A 27,761-nucleotide genomic window follows, 5' to 3' on the forward strand; every position below is an offset into this window, starting at 1 on the left:
GGCAAATGAAAATGGAAACACAACTTTCCAAAAATCTATGGGATGCAGCAAAAGCAGTTAAAGGAGGCAAGTTTATAGCAACACAGGCCTACCTCAAGAAACAAGAAAACTCTCAAATAAAAACCTAAACTACCAACTAAAGGAATTAGAAAAAGAAGAACAAAGCCCAGAGTCAGTAGAAAACAGAAAATAATAAAGACCAGAGTGGATTTAAATAAAATAGAAATTAAAAAGAAAAAACAAAAAACAGAAAAGACCAATGAAACCAAGAGCTGTTTTTTTAAAAAAGATAAACCAAATTGATAAACCAACAGTCCCACTTATCAAGAAAATAAGAGACAGGACCCAAATAAACAAAATAAGAAATGAAAGAGGACATATAAAAACTGATGCCACAGAGATACAAAAAATCATAAGAGAATATTATGAAGTCATATGCCAATAAATTGGACAACCTAGAAAAAATGGACAAACTTCCAGAAACATATAACCTTCCAAGAATGAATCAGGAAGAACGAGACAATCTGAACAGACCAATCACTAGTAGTGAAATTGAATTTTTGATTAAAAAAAAACAACAAAAACTCCCAGCAAACAAAAGTCCAGGACCAGACAGCTTCATAGGAGAATTCTACCAAACATATAAAAAAGAGCTAACTATTTCTCAAACTACTCTAGGGAATTCCCTGGTGGTCCATCAAACGGGGCACAGGTTCAATTCCTGGTTGGGGAACTAAGATCCTATAAGCTGTGTGGAGTGGCCAAAAAGCAAGAGAAAGAAAGACACAAACAAACTATTCTAAAAAAATTGAAGAGCAGGGAACACTTTCAAATTTATTCTATGAAGCCACCATTACCCTGATACGAAAGCCAGACAAAAACACTACAAAAAAAAAAGAGAGAAAATTACAGGCCAATATCTCTGATGAATGTAGATGCAAAAATCCTCAACAAAATATTAGCAAACAGAATTCAACAATATATAAAAAGGATCATACAGCATGATCAAGTGGGATTTATTCCAGGGATGAAAGATGGTTCAATATCTGCAAATCAATCAATGTGATACACCACGTTAACAAAAGAATAAAATCACATGATCATCTCAATAGATGGAGAAAAAGCACTTGACAAAATTCAACAGCCATTCATGATAAAAAAAAGAAAAAACTCTCATCAAAGTTGGTATAGAGGGAATATATCTTAACATAATAAAGGCCATTTATGACAAACCCATAGCTAACACCATATTCAATGGTGAAAAGCTGAAAGCTTTTTTTCTAAAATCAGGAACAAGACAAAGGATGCCCACTCTCAATCACTTCTATTTAACATAGTATTGGAAGTCCTAGCCAGAGCAATCATACACGAAAAAGAAATAAAAGGTATCCAAATTGGAAAGGAAGAAGTAAAACTGTCATTATTTGCAGATGACATGACACTACATATAGAAAAACCCTAAAGTCTTCTCTGAAAAGCTATTAGAATAAGTGAATTCAGTAAAGTTGCAGTATACAAGGTTAATACACAGAAATCTGTTGCTTTTCTATAAACTAATAATGAACCATCAGAAAGAGAAAGCAAGAAAATAATCTTGTTTAAAATTGTATCAAAAAGAATAAAATACCTAGGATTAACTTAACCAAGGAGGTGAAAGACTGAAAACCATAGAACACGGATGAAGGAAACTGAAGATGATACAAAGAAATGGAAAGATATCCCATGTTTGTGGATTAGAAGAAGTAATATTGTTAAAATCTGTACTACCCAAAGCAATCTACAGATTTAATGCCATCCCTATCAAAATACCCATGACATTTTTCACAAAACTAGAACAAATAATCCTAAAACTAATATGGAACCACAAAAGACCCTGAGTTGCCAAGGCAATCTTGAAAAAAAGAAAGCTGGGGTTAGCACACTCCTTGACTTCAGACTATACTACAAAGCTACAGTCATCAAAATAGCACAGTACTGGCACAAAAAGACATATACAGATCAATGGAACAAAACAGAGAGCCCAGAAATAAACCCATGCACTTATCGTCAATTAATCTATGATAAAGGAGGCAAGAATATACAATGGAGAAAAGACAGTCTCTTTAATAAGTGGTCTGGGATAACTGGACAGCTACATTTATTTTACAGAATAAAATTAGAACATTTTTCCATACCACCTACAAAAATAAACTTAAAATGGATTAAAGACCTAAATGTTAGACTGGAAACTATAAAACTCCAAGAAAACACAGAGAACATTCGTTGACACAAATCACAGCAATAGTTTTTTGGATCTGTCTTCTAAGCCAAAGGAAACAAAATCAAAAATACACAAATGGCATTTAATTAAACTTAAAAGCTTTTCTACAGCAAAGGAAACCATCAACAAAACAAAAAGACAACCTATAAAATGGGAGAAAACATTTGCAAATGATATGATCAGTAAGGGGTTAATATCCAAAATATATAAAGAGCTCAAAAAATTCAATATAAAAAAAAATACAACCCAATTTAAAAATGGGCAGAACACATGAACATTTTTCCAAGGAAGACACACAGATGTTTAAACAGGCACATGAAAAGATGCTCAACGTCACTAATCCATTAGGAAAATGCAAATCAAAACCGTAATGTGATATCACCTCACCTGTCAGAATGGCTATCATCAAAAAGTCTATAAATATCAATGTCAGCAAGGATTTGGAGAAAAGGGAGCCCTTGTACACTATTGGTGGGAATGTAAATTGGTGCAGCCACTGTGGAAAACAGTATGGAGATTCCTCAAAAAATTAAGAATAGGGCTTCCCTGGTGGCGCAGTGGTTGAGAATCCGCCTGCCGATGCAGGGGACACGGGTTCATGCCCCGGTCCGGGAAGATCCCACATGCCGTGGAGCAGCTGGGCCCGTGAGCCATGGCCGCTGAGCCTGCACGTCCGGAGCCTGTGCTCCGCAAAGGGAGAGGCCACAACAGTGAGAGGCCCGCGTACAGAAAAAAAAAAAAAAAAAAAAATTAAGAATAGAACTAACATATGATCCAGCTATCCCGCTTCTGGTTATTTATCCAAAGAACATGAAAACAGTACTTGAAAAAGATATAGATACCTATGTCCATCATGGCATTATTTACAAGAGCCAAGATATGGAAACAACCTAAGTGTCCATCAACAGATGAATGGATAAAGAATATGTAGTGCGCGCACATGCGCGCGCGCGCACACACACACACACAATGGAATATTACTCAGCCATTAAAACGAATGAAGTTCTGCCATTTACAACAACATGGATGGACCTAGAGAGTATTATGTTTAGTGAAAAGAGTCAGACACAGAAAGACAAAACTCTATGTTTTCACTCATATGTGGAATCTAAAAAATGAAACGAATTAATATGACAAAACAGAAACAGACTCACAGATATAGAGAACAAAATAGTGGTTACCACTGGGGAGAGGGAGGAGGGGAGGGGCAAGACAGGAATAGAGGATTAAGAAGTACAAACTACTATGCATAAAATAAATAAGCTATAAGGATGTATTATACAGTACAGGGAAATACAGCCGTTATTTATAATAACTTAAAATGGAATATAGGGAATTCCCTGGTGGTCCAGTGGTTGTTAGGACTCTGTGCTTTCACTGCCAAGGGCATGGGTTCGATCCCTGGTCAGGGAACTAAGATCCTACAAGCCATGCAGTGCAGCCAAAAAAACCAGAGTATAATCTGTAAAAATACTGAATCACTATGTTGTACATCTGAAACTAACATAATATTGTAAACCAACTATACTTTAACTTTAAAAAAAGACTATTAATTTCTTATAGTAGATATGTCCAGGGAGCTGGACTAGCGACTAGGGATATGTAAAAGTAGGTAGAAGACTGCCATCTTTCAAGATATAAATATTACTTTGTTTAAAATAAAAATAGTACCAGGCCTCTTCATTCCATCTAAAAATGTGTTTTATTTTCAATTTCAACAGTTATTTTTAACATGATATTTTAATTCTTTAAAGTATTTTTCACTTAAACTAAAAATATACTATAATGACATAAATATCAAAATATTATTAAATATATAGTTCTTTTATATACCTTTATAGACAAAATTACTCCTGACTACTGTGGAACAGTAATTCAAATTAAAAGCACAGAGTAGAATACTGACTGTAGTTTGCCATTTTATACATAAACATATATAATATTATATAAATTATATAAACCTATAAAATCTTTATGTTATATAAATATAAATTTATATAAAATATAACATTTTATAATTACATTTATAAATGTTCACTATATGTTAAATACCTATAATCCCCAGTGTGTAGAGGAAGATGGCTTTCTAGAACTATATTAAAAATTAATCTAGATCAGTTTTCAATATGTCATTTTGACATTATACATGTCATCAAGTTATCTGTTTTAAACTAATGTGATGAAGATCGTGTGTGCCTAAAAGGATTAGTACTATTGGAAATGAATCAAAAGGGAAAGAGTAACTGCAAAATAAAACTCCCAGTGTAGCCCACTTAAGTGGTACTGTGATAAGTAGCATCCCAGTCAAACTCAGATGACTTCCAGAAAACATACTATCAGCAAAGCACATTTCAAAATGTTTAATGGCGTATTCTTCCCACAAAGTGACCTTGGTTAATCAAGTATGTTTAACAATAACTTTACAGAGATAAATCAGTGCTAGCACAAACCTTTCCATTTCCTTTTCTTCCTTATTTAAACACAGACGTTCAGAGCTGCAAGGAAACAGAGATAAAGTCTATGCAATCCCCTCCTTTTACAGCAGAGGAAACAGAAGCCCAGAGCTGTTTCATACCCATTTCAGTGTTCTTTTCATACTACCTGTCCTACAGTTCTCTTCTCTGTTCTGTCTATTCAAACACAGTAAAAAAAAAACTCATCTATTTTGAATTCTACTTTTAAAGTCAGTTAATGTGGGAAAATAGTAAGTAAACTGCAGTGCTATATATTACTATCACTAAATCTCTCCTCATTCCAGGACTTGGCACCCATATTGTTCTTTTCCTAATTTGTAGTTCAAGACCTGATAGGTGAAGTAAAACCTAAAATCCTGCTACCTCTGCTAGATTCCCCCATCAACTGACAGCACCAGTCACTCAGCATTTTGTCTTCCTTTCAAATTCCCAATCCTTTACCACTGTCCAAAACTAATGTTCACCCAAAGACCATGACTTATATTTCTAGTAAGCAATCCAAATACAGATAAATTTTGTTGCTATGTCCAGTGTAGTAAAAGAGCAAAGGGCTTTGGAGTCAGATAAATTTGTGTTAAAATCCATGCACTCTCATTTATAAGCTCTGAGAATTTAGGCAAGTTACCTAAACTTTCTGAGGCACATTTTTTTTCTCCCCTGTAACTGTATCTCAGAGAATTGTGTTGTTAGACCAGATAAGCCTAGCATACAGTGGAAGTGTTAAAAAAAAATGTTACTCTCATCTTTCACACCATCCTAAACAAAGTTTCTACTTGTAAGTATCAGTTCAAGAACTTTTACTTTAAATGCTATTCTTATGTCTACTTCAGTAGATAGAAGAGAGTCATTAATCAGCTAGCATCTCGTGAGTAACAACCTGCCACATAAATGACAGTAATGGATAAAGTGTGATAAAGCCTTGTGAATGACCAATAAAATATAGAAAACTTTTTTTTCCTTTAAAAATTCTTCTCCACTTTCAAAAAACTCTTTCCTGTACTCTTAAACTCAAAAGCTTTTCTTAGGCCTTTGAAGTCAAATAATCAAATAAAAAGGGGTCAAAATATTCAGGGCAAATGGAACTTGACAAAGAATGAATAACCATATTCTGCTAGATTCAGTGATTTCTATAGGAAATTATTATGGATATATAATAACAGTGATCATCTGAACTTAGAGGGCACCTTTCTGGAAAGGAGTTCCCTGTACCTTTTTCTTTTCCTCTGGCCGCACCACGCGGCTTGCGGGATCTTAGTTCCCTGAACAGGAATTGAACCTGGGGCCACGGCAGTGAAAGGGCCAAGTGCTAACCACTGGATCACCAGGGAACTCCCCTCTGTACTCTTTCTATTCTGTAATTTATCACCTATCATACAGCTGAAGTAGAGATTATGCTGCTATATGGAACAATTATCTAAATCAATAATGTGTGAAATCATAAAATAAAACTCACATTTGCTGAGCATTTTAGAGTATGACATAGTTTTCCAATTAACAACGAAGACAAGAATAGAATCCAGATGTCCTGATGTCCATTACAACAATATAGAAATAAACTGCAGTATTTTAACACCTTCATAAATTCAACATAATTATTTTATATTCTTCTTAATGACATTATACCAAGATAAATGAATGTTGTAACAAGTATAATATCTACTACTCATCAAGACCTGGATATAGGCCCTATGCTTTGCTAAATAATTTCCCACAATTTTCTATTAACTCCTTCTATATTCAAGTGCATTTTTATCATGGCCCATTCTCCTGTAAGATGATTTCCCTTTCCCTACTGCTAATTCTCCACCTGTGCTCTGCTGTGATCCCATTTTCCTCACATACTTTAGAACTTTGATCCATAAATTATATCCACTTTCTTATATCTCCTCCTCCAAACAGTCACTTTTTTTTTTTTTTTTTGGCCGCACCACACGACATGCGGGATCTTAGTTCCCTGACCAGGGATGGAACCCACGCCCCCTGCAGTGGAAGTGCAGAGTCTTAACCACTGGACAGCCAGGGAAGTCCCAAATAGTCACTTTTTGTATCATGATTTTCCTGACTCCTTCTGCCATTCTGGGAAAAATTAAGCTCTCATTTCTCAACATTCCTAAAGCATTTTGTTCATACTGCTATTATGAATGAGGAGAGATGCTAGGAGAAGCAGTATGTCTAAAGGAAAGAGTCCTAGCTTTAAAGGTGGCTCTAGTACTTTCAAGCTGTGTGACCTTGGGCATATTCCTTGACCTCTCTGAGCCTCTAATTCTTGATCTGTCAAATAGTAAAAAATTAACCGGGCTTCCCTGGTGGCGCAGTGGTTGAGAGTCTGCCTGCCGATGCAGGGGACACGGGTTCGAGCCCTGGTCTGGGAAGATCCCACATGCTGCGGAGCAACTGGGCCCGTGAGCCACAACTGCTGAGCCTGCGCGTCTGGAGCCTGTGCTCCGCAACAAGACAGGCCACGACAGTGAGAGGCCCGCACACCGTGATGAAGAGTGGCCCCCACTTGCCGCAACTGGAGAAAGCCCTCGCACAGAAACGAAGACCCAACCAAGCCAAAAATAAATAAATAAATAAATAATAATTAAAAAAAAAAAATTAACCACCCATTCTACAAGACAGTAATGGGTATTAATGAGAATGAATATAAAGCACACATAACTGGCTCTTAATACACTGTATTATATATAAATTGCTGTGGGATGGTCTGTTTGTCTACTCAGTTCAGTAGTTCACAATGATTTTTTTAGCATTTTTGAAAAACTGCAGGAAATCCAGATACTCCTCTCCTCACACACTGAAATCAGTGCCTCTGATTATAAACTCTATGAGGTCATACATTCCAATTTATGTATACTTGAATCTCCAGTACCTAGCCCAGAACCTTTCATATATTAGATGCTTAATATATGCAGTAAAGAGAATTTATTAGCTATAGATATTAAATAAAGAAATTGTTGGAAATAACTGGATAGTAGATATATTAGAATGGAACAAACTAAATTTCTTTTTTCAACAGTAAACATTATTTTACAAAATCACATTGCTTGGGGTATTTTTCTAGCTAAATTCCAAGTATAATTTGATTAATTTACTATCTAGAAAAACTATACCTAAGTTTATAAGCCCCTTTCTTCTGAGGAGCTCAAGGATTTTTAGACATTACCTCAACAATCCTTAGAACACCCCTGAGGAAAATGGAGATGGAGAAAGAAAAAAAGTGGAATATGAATCCATAATCCATATGAAGCCATAAATTTATAAATTCTGCAAATTCCACTCAGCAAAAATTCCATGTAATTTTTCAGCTTATGTGCATTTTGCCCCATTTTCTTTCTGAATCTACCTAAGTTACCTATTTAGTCATTACATCTGTATATGCTGGTCTGGAACAAAAGCATTTTTATTATTTGCTTAAGCAAAATTTTGGGACTTCCCTGGTGGTCCAGTGATTAAGAATCCGCCTTCCAATGCAGAGGATGCGAGTTTGATCCCTGGTCGGGGAACTAAGATCCCACATGCCACGGGGCAACTAAGCCCGCGCACCACAACTAGAGAGCCCATGCGCCACAACTACTGAGGCTGCACACTCTGGAGCTCATGCACCACAATGAGAGAGCCCGCACACCACAACTAGAGAGCCTGTGCACTCTGGAGCCCACGTGCCGCAACTACTGAGCCTGCATGCTCTGGAGCCCACGTGCCACAACTAGAGAGAAGCCCGCATGCCGCAGCAAAGAGCCCACCCGCCACAACGAAAGATCCCGTGTGCCGCAACTAAGACCCAACACAGCCTAAATAAATAAATAAATAGGAAGGAAATTTTAAAAAAACAAGCGAAAATTTCAGAAAGTGTTATACACAGTAAGCAAAACATAGAACAACAACAAAAAAATGATGACTCTAATCCCCTAACAGAAAACTGACTGTTCAGGCTACTGACCATAGGTTTACTTCAGACTGCGAAATATTTAGGAATTAGACACATTATTTTCTCCAAATTTTAACAACCAGAGACTAACAGCCCAGTTTCAGCTTTGACTACTTTCTGCTCCCCATCATTTGGTTCTTTTGTTCTAGGACCCTGTAGTAGCCCTTTCTGAATGCCCACCCAGGAACCATTCTCCCCCTTTTCCTTATTAAGAGAATCCCACTTTTGTTGAGGCAACACTGGGCTCAGCCTCAGGGGATGAATCATGATTGATCTTAGCCAATCCTGGCAATCCTGTTCCCTGTTGTCAGTCATTGGTCTAAATTGGACCTGTGGTCTAGAACTGGCCAATAAATTGAAAGAAGTTGATGGGGATTCTTTCTTCCCTGATGAGAGGGCAGCAAGAGGAATAGGCTTTTTTGCCACCAACCAGTTTCTCTGCATTTGGGAAGTAATCAGGTTGGACTTGATGCTTAAAGCTGTGCCACTATCTTGAGACCACGAGGGAAAGGCCAAGAGAACTTCAGTGATCCTGACTCTACACCCAGACATAACAGAGTCTCTATTTTCAGGCCTCTTGTTATATGAAATAAATGTTACTTTTGTCTAAGTAACTGAGGGCCAGATATTCTGTTCCTTGAAGTTGAAGGCAACCGAATTAATACAGACAGACCAATAAATCAGGCAAGAAGGGAAGTAGAGGTTAATTACTGAGCACTTACTATTACACGTAATTTCATTTAATCTTCACAACAGCCCGATGAAAATTATCTTTTGATTTGTTTTTTATGAAAAAATAAAGCTTAATAAAGTTATACAGTTAAAAGTAAAAAGCTGAAGTTCAAATCCAGACCTGACACCAAACCTTACATTCTTTTTAAAAATACAAAATCCCATTTCCTCCTTGTTTACAGTTCTTGTTTAAAAAACAGACTAGTAGTCGGGCTTCCCTGGTGGCGCAGTGGTTGAGAGTCCGCCTGCCGATGCAGGGGACACGGGTTCGTGCCCTGGTCCGGGAAGATCCCACATGCCGCGGAGCGGCTGGGCCCGTGAGCCATGGCTGCTGAGCCTGCGCGTCCGGAGCCTGTGCTCCGCAACAGGAGAGGCCACAACAGTGAGAGGCCCGCGTACCGCAAAAAAAAATAAATAAATAAAAATAAAAAAAATAAAAAATAAAAAAAATAAAAAACAGACTAGTATATTGATGTGGTACTACCTAACAGAATTTAGGGAGAGCTAAGGAATATCACTTATTCTTATAACCTTGTCACAAGGATCTATAGCCTTCAACTCTTTTTTGTATCAAAGTTATATGGAGGGGAAAGACAAAAATATATGTATATGTGTACCAAAAGTTCCAGAATGTCTAGTACAATGGCAAAAATCCTATAGCAAAAACTGGGATGGATTCTAAGTATAATATTCAATTACTCAAGAATTTAAAAATATGAAGTCAATCATAAACATTTCTTAAATCAAAAGAATAACTTCCTTATTTCAAGCTATTCCATTAACCAAGTATCAATACAGAAACCAAAGTTAACACTTCCTCAGTTCTCATCTATTCATGAAAACTGATTCAGCTTAAATCTTCACAACAAAAAAAAATTATATAAACACTAAGAATCAGCGAGGTCATTTTTCATTTGGAAATTTACTAGAATTGCATGTTCAAAAACTATTTATGATGTCATCTCAAGAAGTATGTTCACCTTATATTACCTTTATTAATTTTTAATTGAGCATTACAAAATGCACATGCCAGATTCCTGAGCTGATACACACAACTTACCTTCCCACATGCTCTGCAATGATGCCTCCTTTTGGTGAATGTAAACCTGGCTTCACATTTCATGCAATTTGGAGCCTGAGAATCTGGTACCCACACTGGAGCCACTTCACCCAGAGTGGTAAATGGCTTTCTAGCAGAAATTCCAAACTGACCAGCTCTGAGATCATTATCTGGGCTTTCTGGAGGTAATGCAACGCACTGTCTACTGGATATCCCAGACTCATAACTTTCTAAATGTTCCCCATTTGTATCAGCAATAGAGATATTTCCCAAAGAGGCATTGCATACATTGGTTGCTGAGTTTTCCCCTAATTTTGCTCTCCCAAGAACATCATTTTTGTTTTTAATATTATTTCCATTGTTTGCAGGAAGGTCATTTTGTAAATGGTCTGATAATGGCTTTGGAATTTGAAGTTTAAGATTGGAAGGTTGCTTGGGCCTTGCACCACCAAAAGGAACACTGATAGATTGCAGGTTTGCTACTATCTTGGGTGAAGACTGCCCAAGCACTGATGGAACCTGGCTACAGAAATTGTGTAAGTAATTTTTCTTCATTAGGTCACCAGTGCTGTTTAAAAGTAGTCCACTCCCTTCTGTGGCTTCATTTCCTCTCTGTTCATAAATATTTGAGTAGCATTCTGACTTGCTCTCCTCTATTTCCTTTTCTTCTGTTACTGAATCTTCTTTGGAAGGTAAAGTCTTTGGAACAAAACAAACAACTGGGCTCTGCATTCCATAGGAATCACAACAATTAGATAGTGAATTTGCTGCTGGTGTATCCATAACAGTGGAGAAATCGCACCCTTCACTTTCATTCATGCAAGTTTGTTTTAAATCTAGACCTGCTTCTGCCATTCTATCACACTCTCCTCCACTATCATCATAAGTATCTTCAGGCTGATTCATGTGCAGAAACTTCTCATTTTCTTTATTTACTTGGCTGTCATTCATCTTGTTTGGTTTAGTCAATTTCCAATTAGTGATCTCCTGAGATTCAGAGAAATGCTCGGTCATATTAAGAAGCTCTGTAGTGCCAAGAATTTCTTCATGTTTACAACCTTCATTTTCATCAGCTCTAACTTCACCAGGCACAAGGCAATCTGAAAACTGTTCACAGTTATCATCCCTGCCAGACCCATTAGGCATGTCAGCTTTGAGAAGCAAAGGTAAACCAGACTGGATGGATTCTTCAGTTGTTCTTTCCTCTGCTGGCTCTTTTTTCATCAAAATCCCCTCACTCAAGTGGGAAGAGGAGTCTGGACTCCCTAGATCTGTCCTAGGAGAGCTGGTTTTGCCAGTGAGAACCTCATCTGGTGTAGAGTCCTCTTGCTTTACAGCAGGACCTTCATCTGTTCCCTGGGATGAGATTACTGAATCTGGTGTTAAACTTGTAATGACAGACATGGTGGGGTCTCTATCTATATTTTCATCATCCTGTAACTGTGAAGGGGAACAGACACTGGCTAGATTATCAGATGAAGTAGTACATATGTATTTAACAGAATCCCCCTCTGCATTTGGTCTACTCAATGGATCCATTTGTTTCTCTGAGTTCATATCGTTTTCAGTGGACCCATTTACACTTAAACTAAATTGATCAGTTTGTCTGTTTTCGTTATCCAGTGAACAGCTAAAAGCATCCATGAGGGATTGACTATTATAATTATTACAATCCTGCAAATCGCTTTGTAATGTCCTTTTATCACAGTTATGCATGACGGCTACAACAAGAACGCTCTTCTCATCTGGCAGACAAGCTAGGTTTCCACATTTCTTCTCTCCCACTTCGACAATACTGCGTTGATCATCTTGATTACAGTTCCTCTTAATTAACTGGTCTTCTGCAACCGCATTTTCATCAATCCACATTGTGTTGATCTCTGGATTCAGACTACAGTCCTGTCCATTAGCACAATGGTCCTCTCCCTCTGTGTTAAGAGGAGCTGAATGAGCCAGGGAGAAGACTTTCAGTTGTGGCTGTGACTCAGAAACTGTAGGTTCATTCACACTGGCCAATGCAGGGTTAAATGACAGTCGGGGAGAAGGGGGATCTAGAATCTTATTCCACCTGGTATCCAATAAAATAGGAGAAACGGTTTCATCTGAAAAAATAAATAATTATAATAAGTTTGCTGGTAACACTGATAAGGCTAGGACTAAGTTAATCAACTACATTTGCAAATATGCCCTGAAATTAAAATATTCCTAGGATATGTGAAAACAGAATATTCCTAGGGTATGAAGTTTCTAATTTTTAGCTAAGGATAAGAAAATACATTTAAGACTGTTCCCTGTATTATATATCACCAAATGGAAAAATCTCAGAACATTTCAAACAACAAAAGAATTCTACCCCAATCTAGTTGACATAATTAAAGTGGCCCCCAGGCTGTACTTTGGGGCTGGGGAGGAGGGGAGGGCAATAATGGGGAAGGTCTTGGACTGGCCCAGCACAACATGGGGTAGGGGCTAATTTAAGGTGGAAAAAAAATCAGAACAGTGATGAGGATACAGTAATTGAGCGGGAAGGAAAACAAAGGAATTCTGTGGAGACAGTATGCTCTGTAATCTACAGCATGACTGAGATGTGGTTACATGGATATATCTCTTGGTCAAAACTGTACAGTTAAGATCTACACATTTTAATGTATAAATTTTATCTTCAAAAAATTGTAAAAAATAACATTGAAGCAGGGAGTGAGGAGCAAATGAAGATATATAAATTAAAAATGGCAGCATGTCAATCACTGCTGAAGTTGGGTAATGGGTACACTAGAGTTTATTACACTATTCTATTTACTTTGTATATATTTGAAATTTGCTCACAATAATAAGCTAAAAAGTTTGTTACAGCATGTGAAATTCTGCTTATAACCATGTCACAATACATTATTATTTAGGTTCATATTTACACTATTATCTGAGGAAATTTGGCAGAAAGTATCATTTGCCATATTAAAACAACCTTCTTATATTCTATCAATAAGCATAATCTCATTTAATGTTTCTGTTTATTTTTTAATAGATCATAATTATGATGGCATTTTCCCAAGTTATTGTGCTATGTGTGTGTCTAATTAGAGAAATAAGAAATTATGCACTTATTGCTTTTCCTGCTTTTTCCTATAGTAAATCTGATAATCACAGCCCTGAAATTATACAGACATGCTTTCCTCTCATAAATCTTTAATGCTCCCTTAGCGCCTTGTTCATATCTCTATTAAAGCATTTATTACACTGCATTGCAATGGTTTATTTACCTGACTTTTTCAGGCAGAAACCACTTCTTTCCATCAATGTAAATCCTTGCTTTGCACAGCGCCTGATATGTAGTAGGTAGCATATTCACCTAGCATATATTTATTGTAGCACCATAAATATATGCTATGTGAGTATCTACCACTGTAAAAGCATTGGGCGGAATATGAGATTAAATGATAGCTCCAAGAAGTATATAATCTAGTTGGAAAAATAAGAAATAGACACAATACACATGAATCGCTAACTAGCAGTACAGAATAGCATAAGTATTCAAAAACTATTATGTAGTAGTAGAAAATAAAATGAGAGGACAAAGGTATTTTACAGGCTGTGGCAGCAAGCTTGAATTCATGGAAGCAGGAGAAAATGGGCTGGGCTTCAAAGACAATTTTACAAAAAGTTTGGAAAACAGGGCATTCGTAAGAGGGGAACAAGTAAAAGTACAGCCCCAAACACAACAATCTGAGAAAGCAATTAAGTAAATCAGTTTGGGTTGAAAAAAGAAGTAGTGTAAGAAAGTAGTGAAAAGAAGCTAGAAAGGTCAGATTGTAAAGGCCATAAAAAATCAGATTGCGTGGAGAATGGGCTTAATATGCTCTGAGTGTTAAATGTTAAATCCTGAGTTTACCAAATTTGGGCTAGCAGAGACTTGAGATTTGGTAACATGTATTGCCTTTAAGAAAAGAAATCGTATTTCCAAGCTGGTTCATGGAAATAAAAAAGAAACACTGCCTCTTATAAGAATATTTAATAATATTCAAACAGAAATGATCATGTATTAAAAATTTCATTATTCAACCACCAACTGGGTATAATGTTAACTATCTAATGTCATCACAGTTTGTGTGTGGTACATTTTTCATTTAAAGGAGGAAATTAACATGAAATGAGAAAACACTTTTACAAAAATATATTTGGAAAGGTACCAGGCTAGAGTGGTAGTTTTAATGCAACTGGTACTTAGATGTTTAAAAAATAGTTGAAAACAAATGAAGAGCATAGTTACAAACAAGCTGGCTTCTGAAATTATTCTCCTTCTAAAGGAGTTATTTTGGTAAGCAAATGCTATATTTCAAACTAAAATGACAATTTTTATTGACTCAACAAAAATGTATTGCAAATCAACTATATACAAAATACCCTACTAGAATCTACAGAAGTCACAAAGAGACTGATGTAAAGAACTAATAATTTTATTAATGAGAGTCAATGGTAGTCTAGAAGAATAGTATTCACAGGATTAGGTGTAGCATTTGTGTAGACGACAAATAACTGTGATAGGGCCAAACCAAAGAAGGGATTGAGAAAATACTTGTATAAATTACTGAAACTAAGAGGACAATACACCTTCCACCTTGGTATGTATAAAGCCCACCTAGATCCCATAAAATCCAAAAAGATTCGGTTTCACGTTTACATGAATCAGGAGTTAGGCTAGGGTTACGGGTTAGCTTTGGGTCATCAAAGGTAAAATGTAAAAGCAGGCCATTCCAGGTATCTTTCTTCTCCCTTCTTACCCCCATGAGCACATATCTTTTTAATGCTTGCTCTAGCATAGGCTCAAAACAACAAAATCAAAACTAATCTCTCTTCCCAACTGCTATCAAAGAACAACCTGAATCACCAGATATAGTAAAGGTTTGGAAACTACTACTAAAATCATGGGCTTTAGATGGAAATATATCACTTTGTAAACTTGTTACATGCCATTTTCTGTTAGAAACCAAGAACATCAGGGAAGGAGGATAAGGTGAAAGACAGATATTTAATTATGGCTTACCCATTCTAGTCATACTGAAAGGTGAATTTAAGGAAAATTCCCTAAATGAAGTGAATCTTTAGCAGACATTTTTAGACTGGGCCTTGAGAGTATATAATTTAATTAACCATTTGGTAGATACTTAAAAATGTAAATCTTTTAAAATTAGGTCTAAAATGGATCTTGCTTTATTGGTCAATCAATATGAAAGAAGCTATTTTTCTTAACTTGGGAAATACAATCACACATTCTAAAGCTTTTCCTGACCATAAATTGGATTCTAATCCTGCACTTATGAACAAACTAACGTGGGGAAGATGCTTAACCTTTCTGTGCCTCTATCGTCATCTGTAAAATGTAGGTAAGATTTACTTTCATGGTATTATTTTAAAGATTAAATGATATAATCCATGTGAATGATTTAGCATAGTATCTGACACACAGTGCTAACAAAAATGTTAGTTCTTCCTCTGAATGTTAATATATAATACTATCATTTTTGAGGCATTGGACCTTCCTTTCTTTTTTTTAAGTACTGCATCCTCTTATAATCCCACATTTTCTATATCATAAATACATTCAAACAGAGTCACCAAGTAAATTCTCACCTTCGTTTTGTTCAAATTCATCTAACACCTTGTCCAGGTTGTAAGCTTCTGCTTGGAAGTAATTCTCCATCGGTGAGAAAACACCACTCAAGAGACTTGTTTAAATCTAGAAAATAGATCAAATTTGTATTACACTTTCAATTATTAAAATATAATTTATAGACATTACAACTGGTAAAACAGAAATACAAAGGATCTTAAGACTACGATGAACAATTACATGCTAATAAATTGGACAACCTAGAATAAATGGATAAATTCCTATACACATACACCCTACCAACAATGAATCATAAAAAAAAAGAAAATCTGAACAGACCAATTACTAATAAGGTGATTGGATCACTAATTAAAAACCATCCCATAATACACTCTCTGATGCCAAACTATACTACAAAGCTACAGTAATCAAAATAGTATAGTACTCACACAAAAACAGACACATAGATCAATGGAAGAGAATAGAGAGCCCAGAAATAAATCCACACTTCTATGGGCAATTAATCTATGACAAAGGGAATGGGGCAAAGACAGCCTGTTCAATAAATGGTGTTGGGAAAACTGGACAGCTACATGCAAAAAAAAAAAAAATCAAACCAGACTACTTTCTCACACCATATACAAAAATAAACTCAAAATGGATAAAAAGACTTGAATGTTAAGGCCTGAAACCATAAAACTAGAAGAAAACATAGGCAATATGCTCTTTGACATCAGTCTTAGCAGTTTTGGGGGGGATATGTCTCTTCAGGCAAAGAGAAACAAAAGTAAAAATAAACAAATAGAACCACATCAAACTAAAAAGCTTTTGCCCAGCAAAGAAAACTATCAACAAAACAAAAAGGCTGCCTAGTGAATGGGAGAAGATATTTGCAAATGATATATCCAACAAGGGATTAGTATCCAAAATATACAAAGAACTCATACAACATAACATCAAAAAAAAAAAAATTAAAAGTGGGCAGAGGATCTGAATAGACATTTTTCCAAAGAAGACATAAGATGGCCAACAGGCACATGAAAAGATGCTCAGCATCACCAATCATTGGGGAAATGTAAATCAAAACCATAAAGATATCATTACACCTGTCAGAATGGCTATCATCAAAAAGAAAACGAATAACAAGTGCTGGAGAGAATGCTGAGAAAAGAGAACCCTTGTGCACTGCTGGTAAAAATGTAAATTGATTCAGCCACTACAGAAAACAGTATGAAGGTTCCTCAAAAAATTAAAAACATAACTACCATATAACCCAGCAATTCCATTTCTAGGTATACAACCAAAGGAAAGAAAATCAATATCTGGAAGAGAGTCTGCACCTCCATGTTCACTGCAGCATTATTTACAACAGCTAAGACATGGAAACAACCGAAATACCCATCAAAAGATGAATGGATACAGAAAACGTGGTGTGTCTGTGCGTGCGTGTGTGCGTGCATGAGTGTGTATAAGATAGAATATCATTCAGCCATTAAAAGGAAGGAAGTCCTGTCATTTTCGACACCATGGATGGATCTTGAGGGCATTATGCTAAGTGAAATAAGTCAGACAGAGAAAGACAAATACCAGATGAACCCACTTATACGTGGATTCCAAAAAAACCAAACTCACAGAAACAGAGAACAGATTCAGGGTTGCCAGAGGCAGGGTATAAGGGATGAAGGAAACAGGTGAAGGTGGTCAAAAGTTACAAACTTCCAATTATAAGATAAATAAGTTCTAGGGATATAATGTACAGCATGGTAGGTATAGTTAACAATACTGCGTCATATATCTGAAAGTAGCTAAGAGAGGTAATCTTAAAAGCTCTCATCGAAAGAAAAAAATGTATAACTATGTGAGGTGATGGATGTTAAGTAAACTTATTGTGGTAATCATTTCACAATACACACATATATTAAATCATTACATTGTGCAACTTAAACTAATACAATGTTATAAGATCTGACTTACATACATCATGAAATGATTACCACAATGAATTTTGTGAACATCCATCATCTCATATAGATACAAAATAAGAGAAAAAAATTTTATCCTTGTGCTCCAAACTCTTAGGATTTACTCACTTAACAACTTTCATATATAACATACAACAGCGTTAATTATATTAATCATGTTGTATATTACAGCCCTAGTACTTATTTATCTTATAACTGGAAGTTTCTACCTTTTGACCACCTTCATCTAATTCTCCCTCCTCCCACCCTATGCCTCTGATAACCACAAATTTGGTGTCTTTTTCTGTTTGTTTGTTGTTTTTGAAGTGTAACTGACCTACAACACTATGTTAGTTCCCAGTGTACAACATAGCAATTTACTATCAATATTTCTATAAATTACAAAATGATCACTATGGTCAACTTCTATTTATTAATTGGCTCCTGTTAGGTAATTTAAGTTTAGGTAGACAAACAGGCTGCATGATCTATGAATGGTTTTTCTTAAATCTGTCTTTTGTGTCTAATGACTTACAGTTCAAAAAACTTTCATATACATTCCATTTTTTTAATAAAGACTGCATATTTAGATTGTCCAATGCAAAGAGATGAATAAAATTTCTCACAACACACAATCTAGCACATTTAATATACACCTACAATAGTTAGCATTTCATAGTCATTATATGTAAAATATTAGTAAACAAACAATCAGATCAACATATTTATAGTGCATCTACTGTATGCAGGGTACTGGGATCAACTGAAGTCTCAGATATCATCCCTAACATCAAGAATCTTAACATTTACTTAAGGGTAAACAATGCTAAATAAGAAAATTTAAATAATAATAAATGATTTTAATAACAACACAGCACAAGAGACACAGGTACTAAGTGATTAATCTATCAGATAAAATTAACAGATAAGTGTACCTGAATAAGTACTGTAAAAGTTCAAGAAATGGGAACTTCCCTGGTGGTCCAGTGGATAAGACTCCACAGTCCCAATGCAGGGGGCCCAGGTTCGATCCTCGGTCAGGGAACTAGATACCACATGCCGCAACTAAGAGTCTGCATGCCACAACTAAAGATCCCTCGTGCCACAACTAAGACCCGTGCAGCCAAATAAATAAATTAAATAAATATTTTAAAAGTTCAAGAAATGGACCAGATCATGAGTCTGGATGGTGAAGAAAGACATTATTTATGGATTTGACCTGAGTCTGGAAGGACAGATAAAATTTTAACAGATATCCCAGAGAGGAAGATGCAGAAGTGAAATTTCAAACAGGGAGAGACATGCAAGGAGTGATCTAGGCATGGGCAATTATTGAGGGATCAGTGAAATTGGAGCAAGGATTTATTTACATGGGTAACAGTAGGACACAGCTGGAAACACAGACAGGCATCATAGTATGGAAGCCCTGGAATGCCAGTCTGAGAAAGATATTGTTTATACTTTAAGCAATGGGAAGAACTGTAGCATAATGGATAAGAACATGAACTCTAGGACTCGACTGTCCAAGTTCTAATCCTAGCTCCTAATTCACTTACTAACTATATGACTTTGGGGAAGTTAATCAATTTACCTGAGACTTAATTTTCATCTATAAAACTGAGTAATAATAGTACATACCGAAAGATTAAATAAATTGACATAGGTAACACATTTAAAACACTGCCTGGCACATGATAAGTGCTTCATAAGCAATTATTTAAGTTTTTAAGCCTTGGAGTTGATCATTTTATTATAAAATAAATAACCTAACAACAGTGATTACACAAGCTAGTTTTCAGCCCCACCCTCCCTTCCACTAATATTTATTGAGCACCTATTATGTGCAGACACTATGCTTGGTGCTGGAACACTACTTGAATATACATTTCTTTAATGTACCATGCCCTTTTCCTCTTCAAGACCTTTTATCTGTCTCCAATACACCCCCTCCTTGCCAAAATAACTCTGCATCTTTTAGCTCTTAGCTCAAATACTACTTTCACAAGAAGTCTTCCCTGAACCCCTAAAAAAGGTGATCTCCCCTTATCATCTCTCACAGCACCTCTACTTTTCCCTTTATAATAATTATCACAATCTATAAACATACATTGGTGTGATTATTTGATTAATGTCAATCTCTCCCACCAGACTGTAGACACCACAAAGACACCCACTAGACTGTGTTCACCATGTGATTGCCACAGAACCTGATGTGGTACCTATTCAATAAACATCTGTGGAATGAATAAATGAACAGTATAAACAGCCACTCAAGAAGCTGTGTTAAACTTCAATTATAATTATTGATTCAGGCAAGCATCAAAAACAGATGCCTTTAGGTAAACAGTTAGTGGGGAAGAAAATATTCACAATGCCTCAAAATATCATTTCACAGATGACTTATTAATTCCAAAGGAGAGAATGTATGTTTACAGTGAAAAGATGCAGTAATCACTACCTTAACCAAATGATCAAGCTTAGCATCACTAACAGTTTAACAAGCTGACAATATGTATCTCCTGATGTGATGCAATAAGTTTAAAACATCACCTACAGGTATTCTTCTCCAAATTATTTAATCTGAATTGAATCATGAACAATTACACAAATCTAGAATGTGAGGCATTCTGTAAGACAGCTGTCCTAGACTCTTCAAAAAATTCGGTGTTATGAAAAACAAGATCATTCTGAATTGAGAGAGACTAAAGAGATTAAACAACCAAATGCTATGCATGAACACTAACTGGATCCTAGATCAAGAAAAATACACAAATAGGGACTCCGTGGCGGCGCAGTGGTTAAGAATCCGTCTGCCAATGCAGGGGACACGGGTTTGAGCCCTGGTCCAGGAAGACCCCACACGCTGTGGAGCAACTAAGCCCATGCGCCACAACTACTAAGCCTGTGCTCTAGAGCCCGCAAGACACAACTGCTGAGCCCGCGCACTTAGAGTGTGTGCTCCGCAACAAGAGAAGCCACCACAATGAGAAGCCCGAGCACCACAACGAAGAGTTGCCCCTGCTCGCCGCAACTAGAGAAAGCCCTAGTGCCGCAACTAGAGAAAGCCTGAGCGCAGCAACGAACACCCAGTGCAGCCAAAGATAAACAATTTAAAAAAAAAAAGAAAACACACAAATACCCATACACAGCAAAAAAAAGACATTTAAGGGATAATCAGGGGAATTTGGACTATACATTAGTATTACAATGAATTAATAATCATTTTTTTGGATGTGATAATGGTATTTAAATTTTGTATGCGAATGTCCTTACCTGTAGGAGATGCCTGCTGAACTATTTAGGGAAGAAGTGTTATGTTATCCATAACTAACTTTCAAATAATAACTTTCAAATAATTCAGGAAAAAAGTATGTGAGTGTGAGTGAGTGGCGAGGGTGGAGGAGGAGAGGAGAGAGGTGCTCGAGAAAGAGACAAAATGGTAAAAATTGATGAATCTGGTGAAGGATATATGAGTCTTCACTGTACTATTCTTTCGACTTTTCTATAGGCTTGAAATTTTTTAAAACAAAAGGTAAAAAGTGTACTGAGCTTGTGGTGGGAAGCATTCCTTCCCACTTTGAATATAGAAATTCCAGACAAAATAGATTATTTTAAAAGAGTTTATACAGTGAAATTCAAAAACAAGAAAGAGAAATATGCCATTAACCAGGAAGAAATCAAGCCACAGCGATGAGTGAGAACTGAAGTGTGGCAGTTCACAGAGGTTACAGAACTAGACAGCAACCTTCAGACCTGGGATTTGAAAGCTAGCAGGTAGGATGGGAAGTATGTGCTATAAACTTCTAGAAGTTTCTGCATTACAGAAGGCCAGACTGGGCTCTCTGCATAAAGCCAGGAGCTCGAGAAAAAACTGCTCCAAGTGGCCCCAAGACTCAGCAATGGTGCAGGATGGAATAGTGTGCCAATAAAATCAACTTTCAGAAATCAGAATTCCTAGCCTGTTCCTCCCTCAGGATTGGTAATGAAAGCTAAGTGTTCCCATCCATGAACATAACATGGTTTATCTCTACACTTGCTCAGCTCTCCTCTTCCTGTGACTTGCAATAATGTTTTTAATTTTAAGAAGTCATTAAATATGGGACAGTGGGGAGAGAAGAGTGCATGTCACTGTAAAGGAGTAGCACAAGGGATATATCCGTGGTGATAGAATCGTGCTGTATCTTAAATTGCAATGGTGGTTACATAAATCTACCTGTGATAAATGGGAGAGAACTACATACACTCATGAATATGCTCACAGCAGCATTATTCATAACAGCTAAAAGGTAGAAACAACCCAAATATCTAACAACTGTTGAATGGACAAATAAAATATTAATTTCCTGGGTTTTATATTTTCTCGAGTTACGTAAGATGTAACGAATGAGAAAAACTGTGCAAATGAAACTTTCTACAGTATTTTTGCGACTTCCTGTGAGTCTATATTTACTTCAAAATAAAAAGTTGAAAAAATTAAAATAAAAGGGAAAAATTATTAAAAATTCCATAAACAGGGAGCAGATGAAGAGGGCATCTGTGTAAGGGGGGAGTCAGAGCCCAAGTGTGGTGAAGCAGATGTCCTTGCGTGGGGGTGGCCCGGCATAATGTGTCAGAGCCCCAGGGGGAAGGAAACTGCCTACACAGGACAGCCCAGTGTGGGGTGTTAGAGCCCAGGAGAGGTGAGGAAGGCATCCATATGAAGGGCATGGTCTGGCAGACAGAGAGCACAAGTGGGTAAGATGGCTTCATATGCAGGAAAGGTGAGGAGGAGATATAAGAGGGCAGTCCAGGGTGGCGGGTCAGAGCCTGAGCGGGATTAGAAGGACCAAGGGGAGAAGAGAGTGACAGGACATAGGTTACATGTAGAAAGATGGATCAAATAAGTGACTACATGAAGGGCAATGGGAGCAAGGTTTGTCACTGTTGGAGAAGGGGTTAAAATGCAGAAAAAGAGAAAACTGGAAAGAACCCTGCAGTGTTGGTTTGGAATCTGGGGTATCAGTTTGAACTCATGGACTTCAATAAACATACTTATAGCAATAAACATAGTTTTATGTTCAATGAACATAGCAATAAACATATTATAGATGTAAAAGTGTGTGGGTGTGTGTACACATATATTCTCTAGTGCTATACACAAAGAATCTTGGAGCAGCAAATCCTCAGCTCAATTCCATGTAGCAATGAGCATACCTAGCATCAGATTTGATTTATAAATATTGTTATTCACTAAAAGGAACAAGGGCTCCATGGAAAAATGGCTGATTCCAAAGCTGGAGTAGAAAAAATACAAGAACTCTGATGAGGATGGAGGGAAACATGAACCACTGCACATTGCTGGGAAGAAAGAAAGTAAAATGGTGTGGCAACCCTGGAAAACAGTTTGGCAGTTCCTCAAAAAGTTAAAAAGAGTTACCACATGGCATAGCTATTCCACTCCTAGGCTTATACCCAAGAGAAATGAAAACATATATTCACACAAAAACTTATCTGTGAATGCTCACAGCAGCATTATTCATAACACCAAGAGATGAAAATGACCCAAAGATCTATCAACAGATAAATGGATAAATAAAATGTGGTATTATACATTGACAAAATATAATATTATATGATAATTAAAATGGATAAAATACTGCTATATGCTACATCATGGATGAATCTTGAAAATATGGTAACTGAAAGCAGCAGACACAAAAAGCTACAGATTACATGATTCCATTTATATGAAATGTCCAAAACAGGCACAGAAACAGAAAGTAAATTAGTGGGCTGCCAGCAGCTGGGAGGAACTGGAGGGAAATGGGAAGTAACTGCTAACAGATGAAAGATTTCTCTTTGGGGTGAAAAATGTTCTGGAATTAGACAGTGGTGATGATTGCAAGACTCTGTAAATATATAAAAACCACTGAACTATACACTTTAAAAGGGTGAATTTTATGGTATGGTGTGTGAATTACATTTCAATTTAAAAAAAAAAAAAAGGAAGCGTCCAAGAATTTTGGGGACATGTCAAAAGGACAAAGAAACCAGCTTGAAGGAGCTTCCACAGACCAAATCAGAGACAATCTGAGCATCAAAATAAATAATGGTAGCAACAGATTATAACCCACTGGATAAAACAGAAAGCCATGAGTCTTTACAACATAAATGAATGAATTCCAAGTGTGATGAGGAATGGGATATTTACATAGTTTCAAAGTTCCTCCCCACAAAAATACTTACTAATTACAAAAAAAAAAAAAAGTAACTTCAGAGGCAAATCCTGGCAGATGCCACCTTACACAAGTGATCAAAGTGAACACCATCAGTAACAGGACAAACAAAAATCCATGCTCCCTGACAGATTGCAATGAAAAGGACACAGCAATGTCCATACTAGGGGAGGCTGTGAGAGGACTGTGGAGCGGCGGGGACAGGAGGTGTATAGAAACTCCCTGTACTTTTTGCTCAATTTTTCTCTGAACCTAAAACTGCTCTAAAAAAAACAGTCTATTGAAGAGACAGAGATCAAGATGGTAGAGTAGGAGAACAGTGGAACTTGCCTCCCCGCACAAACACATCAAAAATACATCTACATGTGGAATAATTCTCACTGAAAACTAACTGGAGACTGGCAGAAAGACCCTTATACAACCAAGGCTGTAAGAAAGATCCACATGGAATCAGGCAGGAAGAGAAGAAAAGTGATCAGGTTGGGACCTGTGCCCCTGGGAGGGGACTCAGAAGAGGAGGGGGATTTCATGGGTGGAGAACCTCCCTGGGGAGTGAGTGGTTTGAGCCACATATTGGGAGCCCCAGCCCTGGGGTCCAACACCAGGAAGACAAGACTCCTTGGCTGGTTGGACAGCTGGTGGGACTAACAGGAGGGCTGTGGGAAGCCCAAGATGAGTGTACACACCCTTGTTTACTCCCAAAACAGAGTGGGGAGGGTGGATTGAAACTGCATGGAACACTGGCTGGTGTCCCAACTAAATGCAACATGTGATTCTAAACTCGGTGCTCTTGACATAAAGGACATTATTTGTACATCTGGCAAAACTTGAATAAGGTCTGATAATTAGATGGTGGTAATGCATCAATGCTCATTCCCTGATTTGATGGCTGTATTGTGGTTATGTAGGAGAATGTCCTTTTTTGTAGGAAACACAGTTTCAAAGGTGGTAGGGGATGCAGCTAGCAACTTACTCTCAAATGGTTCAGAGAAAAAAGACCTCTGTACTATACTTGCAAACTGTCTATAAACTTGAGATAGTTTTTAAAAAAACATTAAATGCACAAAAACTATCATATTTTTAATTTCCAGGGCACTTTTTTTTTCTGATCCTTTTTATGACATCTTGAGCTTATTTCATGGATATAATTTTCTTCTTACCATTCTAATTACCTATAATTTAGTCTGTTTTTTCTTTCTTTTTCCCCAAACCTCCTTCTGTTTTCAATATTATTTCCTCCAAGTTCCAGTTTTGTGTTTTGATCTCTTCTTCACATTGGACGCTTTCCCCAAATGCCTAATACTGAACAAATGAAGTACTAAAAGCCAACTGGAGCTCTGCATGTGTGGCTTCTCAACTGGGAGGCTTCCACTGCATGGTGATTGGGTGGGAACACAGCTGTTTCATTGGGAGACCTCCAAATGTCAGTATATGTAGGTCTTTTCTTTGGACTCCAGAAAAGAGTCTTATAATCTCCTGTAAGGGGGTGTAGAGATGTAACACCAGAGATGTAATCACCGTCTGAAAGAAGAGTAGAGGAAGGGGTGAGGGGAAGGATCTCACTTTAATATATAGGATTTCCCCTTACCCTCCTGCTTTTACTTTGGTGCCTCATCCCTTGGTATCTGTTATGTCTAATGTCCCCAAGTCTTGATCCTCTTTAGTTTCATTTTCCAAGAAAAACCTGTGGTTTCCCAAGGACATGGGAGAGGAGCAGTCTTCTCACTGTAAAAGTTGGACTGCTCTAAGAATTTTTTTTTTAATTTACTTATTTGGTTGCACTGGATCTTAGTTGCAGCAGGCGGGCTCCTTAGTTGCAGCTTGCAGGCTTCTTAGTGGTGGCTCGCCGGCTCCTTAGTTGCAGCACGTGGGTTCCTTAGTTGCGGCATGTGAACTCTTAGCTGCAGCATGCATGCAGGATCTAGTTCCCTGACCAGAGATCGAACCCAGGCCCCCTGCATTGGGAGCGCAGAGTCTTTTCCACTGTGCCACCAGGGAAGTTCCCTCTCTGAGGATTCAAATCTTATGTCAGGATTCTTTTTTTTTGTGGTACGCGGGCCTCTCACTGTTGTGGCCTCTCCCGTTGTGGAGCACAGGCTCCGGACGCGCAGGCTCAGCGGCCATGGTTCATGGGCCTAGCCGCTCTGCGGCATGTGGGATCTTCCCGGACCGGGGCACGAACCCGTGTCCCCTGCATCGGCAGGCGGACTCTCAACCACTGTGCCACCAGGGAAGCCCTTATGTCAGCATTCTTTACCTGCCTTAGAGAAGCATCCAACTCTTATTCAAAATAAAAGTCACTAAATATCATATATATACAGTTGACCCTTGAACAACATGGGTTTGAACTGCATGAGTCTATCTATATATGGATTTTTTCCATAGTAAATATTACAGTACTACATGATCCACAGTTGGTTGAATCCATGGATGCAGAACCTCGGATACGGAAGAACCACGTATATGGACGGCTGATTATAAGTTATATGCAGATTTTCCACTGCACAGAGTAGTCAGTGCCCCTAACCGGCACGTTGTTCAAGGGTCAATGGTACATCTCAAAGAGGAATATAATTACTTAATTCAATACAGTCTCTTCCTGAGAATCTCTTCTTTTTTGTTCTACTGACCAGAGTCCTTTTAGACACTGTCTTGAATATCAGTCTTAAGGGTGTGACTTTTACAGCACTTATCTGATTGTTCCTTGTATATCTCCTTCACTGTTACTGCCTCTTTATACCATATACTACTTACAATGAACATGTGTGCATTCATACATAAAACATTATTGATCATCTACTATGTAACACACACTGTCTTAGTCATTACATTACAATGACAACTAAGACAATGTCTTTGACCTAAAGGTGCCCAATGTTTCATAGAAGATGGATGAGTAAACTTAAAATATGAAACATTGTGGTATGTACTAAATGATATATGCACTGGGTACTACGGAGCCAAAGAAGAAGTAAATCCAAATCAGACTGAGGCAGGAGTATATTATTTGGGGTAGGGTGGGCCACTGTAACAAATACTCCAATAACTTATTATTGCTAATTATTATTTATTATTACTGATAGTCTTTGCAGTGGGTTGAAAACTTCCTAAAGAGGAGATGCCTGAAGAATAAGATTTTGCCAGATGAAGGGAGACAAAGGCACTCCCTCTCACACTCACATGTGAGAAAGCTAGGGGATGAGAAATACCTTGCCAACTGCAAGCCCAGAATTTCTGGTGAGGAAGGTACTACTGCTAAGTGCTTAGGAACTCAGTCTCTTGCCACACACTGTAAGACCCAGGCCTCTATCCTCGAAGCTTACGTGGAAAATCAGAGAACTCAGCAGAGCCTGCAACACACCATGAGTGAATGGCATAATCAGTTTCTGAAACCAATCTCACTCACACACCCTCCCCTCCCACCACCACTTTCTACCCCTTAAATAATCATAACACTTGAAAGAAAGCAAAGAAGATTCCTAGTCAGGAAAAAGTCAATGATTAAGGAGTCTTGCTCTAC

General features: G+C 37.3%; 1 protein-coding gene across 1 annotated transcript in view; it reads right to left on the reverse strand.

The window, feature by feature from the left end:
- ZFYVE9 (zinc finger FYVE-type containing 9) overlaps window positions 1–27,761 on the reverse strand; it is a 184,506-nt gene that overhangs the window by 103,706 nt on the left and 53,039 nt on the right. The window contains 2 exon segments of the mRNA XM_028489397.2: window positions 10,458–12,559; window positions 16,086–16,191. Coding sequence (XP_028345198.1) covers window positions 10,458–12,559; window positions 16,086–16,155 — 2,172 coding nt within the window. The 5' untranslated portion in view covers window positions 16,156–16,191.

The sequence above is a fragment of the Physeter macrocephalus genome, chromosome 4, assembly GCF_002837175.3.
Source record: "Physeter macrocephalus isolate SW-GA chromosome 4, ASM283717v5, whole genome shotgun sequence".
NCBI lineage: Eukaryota > Metazoa > Chordata > Mammalia > Artiodactyla > Physeteridae > Physeter > Physeter macrocephalus.